The sequence below is a fragment of the Aplysia californica genome, unplaced genomic scaffold (assembly GCF_000002075.1).
Source record: "Aplysia californica isolate F4 #8 unplaced genomic scaffold, AplCal3.0 scaffold00140, whole genome shotgun sequence".
NCBI lineage: Eukaryota > Metazoa > Mollusca > Gastropoda > Aplysiida > Aplysiidae > Aplysia > Aplysia californica.
The window spans coordinates 890,992-892,664 of NW_004797410.1; the positions used below are offsets into that span (position 1 = coordinate 890,992).

At 43.0% G+C, this 1,673-nt stretch overlaps 1 protein-coding gene across 2 annotated transcripts in view; it reads left to right on the top strand.

Annotated features, from left to right (window-relative positions):
* Nucleotides 1–1,181, top strand: part of LOC101854712 — a 13,986-nt gene extending 12,805 nt beyond the window's left edge. For both annotated transcript variants that reach the window (XM_005096877.2, XM_035969362.1), the window contains exon 2: nucleotides 97–1,181. In XM_005096877.2, the coding sequence (XP_005096934.1) occupies nucleotides 98–511 (414 nt within the window). In that variant the 5' untranslated portion in view covers nucleotide 97 and the 3' untranslated portion in view covers nucleotides 512–1,181. The remainder of the gene's footprint in view (nucleotides 1–96) is intronic.
* The last annotated feature ends 492 nt before the right edge of the window (nucleotides 1,182–1,673 follow it).

Below are 1,673 nucleotides of genomic sequence, written 5' to 3' on the forward strand. Positions count from 1 at the left end.
CACCCCTCCTCCCCCCAAAGCACAAAGCACTAGTTAATGATCGTTGTCTCAATGTGCTTCTCTTTACTCAAACCCAAAACTCTCTGTCTTCCACAGAATGCTTGAACTCATGTCGTGGGGCGAGATTGTCGAGAACCTCAGGTCAGAGGGCAACTTCAAAATGGCCGCAGTCTTTGATCTGAACGCGGAGAAAATCGCCGAGTCTGAAGGCGCCGTATTGACCTGCGAGGAAGCTGAGATGATCCTCAAATCGCTGGACCATTTCTCTACCATGATCTACGGTCTTTTCCTCACGGGGTTAAAGTTCAGCTGCATCAGTGTTGACAGGGACACTATCCTCGGACAGGGAGATGGGAATGTGTTCGTTGGCTACAGAAGAGGGGACTTGCTGGTGTGTGCGGTGTCTGGGCTTAACTCGAAATCCTCTTGTCTGGGAACGGTGAAGAATTTTGTTGGACGTCTCGTGGCAAAGGGGGTCCCGGAGTTGGCTGTGCCGTGTTTGAGTATTTGATGAGATGTGTTCCAACATTCCTCCTGTGAGTTGATGAATCAGAAAACACCACGCAATGATGATGTGTCGCTGATGTACATAATTTAGATCCTGTGCTCAAGGACTGCAAGGAATTTCGAGCTCAAAAACAAGCGCAAATAACAGAAACACGGACTGAATGAATATTCTTTTTGCAGAAACCACTATTTTGCAGGCCGTACTTTTATCTATCTTCTTTTTACTGACATTTCATTTGGATCGAAATGTTTAACGCATGTACTTATCTTCGTGTGTTGGTGACTTACAGAACCTGGGACTTATCATTTAACCTTCTGACTGGGAACGAGGCAGAACTTTGTTGGGCGTGTCGTGGCAAAGAGAGCACCAGAGGTAGCTGTGCTGTGTTTGAGTATTTGACGAATAAAAGATAATGTGTCGCTGACATGGGCAATTTAGACCCTGTTATCGTCAGTACCGAGGAATTTTTAGCTTAAAAACAACAGTATGAAACAAACAAGAATTACTGACTTGTAAACCCGATCTTTCTCAAGAAACCCCATAAACAATCAGTGTCTAACCTTCTGATGGCTGAATTTCAATTAGAATCGAAATTTGTATTACGTTTACCATTTTTTTGGTATGTTAATGGGACAGAATGTGATGAAAGAATGGTTGTTGATACTAAAAAAAAGAGCTGTTTTTGTTTTTCTTTTGAGTATTACGTATAACTCTAAGAAGTATAGGGGTTTATCTCCTCTAAAGTTAGGGGGGGGGGAATTAAGAACCCTATTGTTATGAAGTGGCAGTTATTTCCTCTTCATAAAGTAGAGGAATCTCGAAGGAAGAACCCTACCTATATTATCATAGCGTTTTCGTTGCGGAAACTAGTTAAATTCACTTTCTTCGGACAGTGCCGTGCTTGTCCATAAAGGAGCATGTGTAATGTGTAGTCAGAGGGTACAGAACAGTGATGGAAATTGTATTTGGGGAGAAACGACGGATCAAGTATAGGACTAATTCACAATGTTGCCATTTGGTGCCAAGAAAACCTACTAAGTCGTCAGCGGAAACCATATCTGCTACCTCTCTTTTTCTCTTTCTATTTCTCTCTGTCTCTCTCTGTCTCTCTGTCTCTCTCTCTGTCTCTGTCTCTCTCACTCTCTCTCTCTCTCCCTCTCTCCCT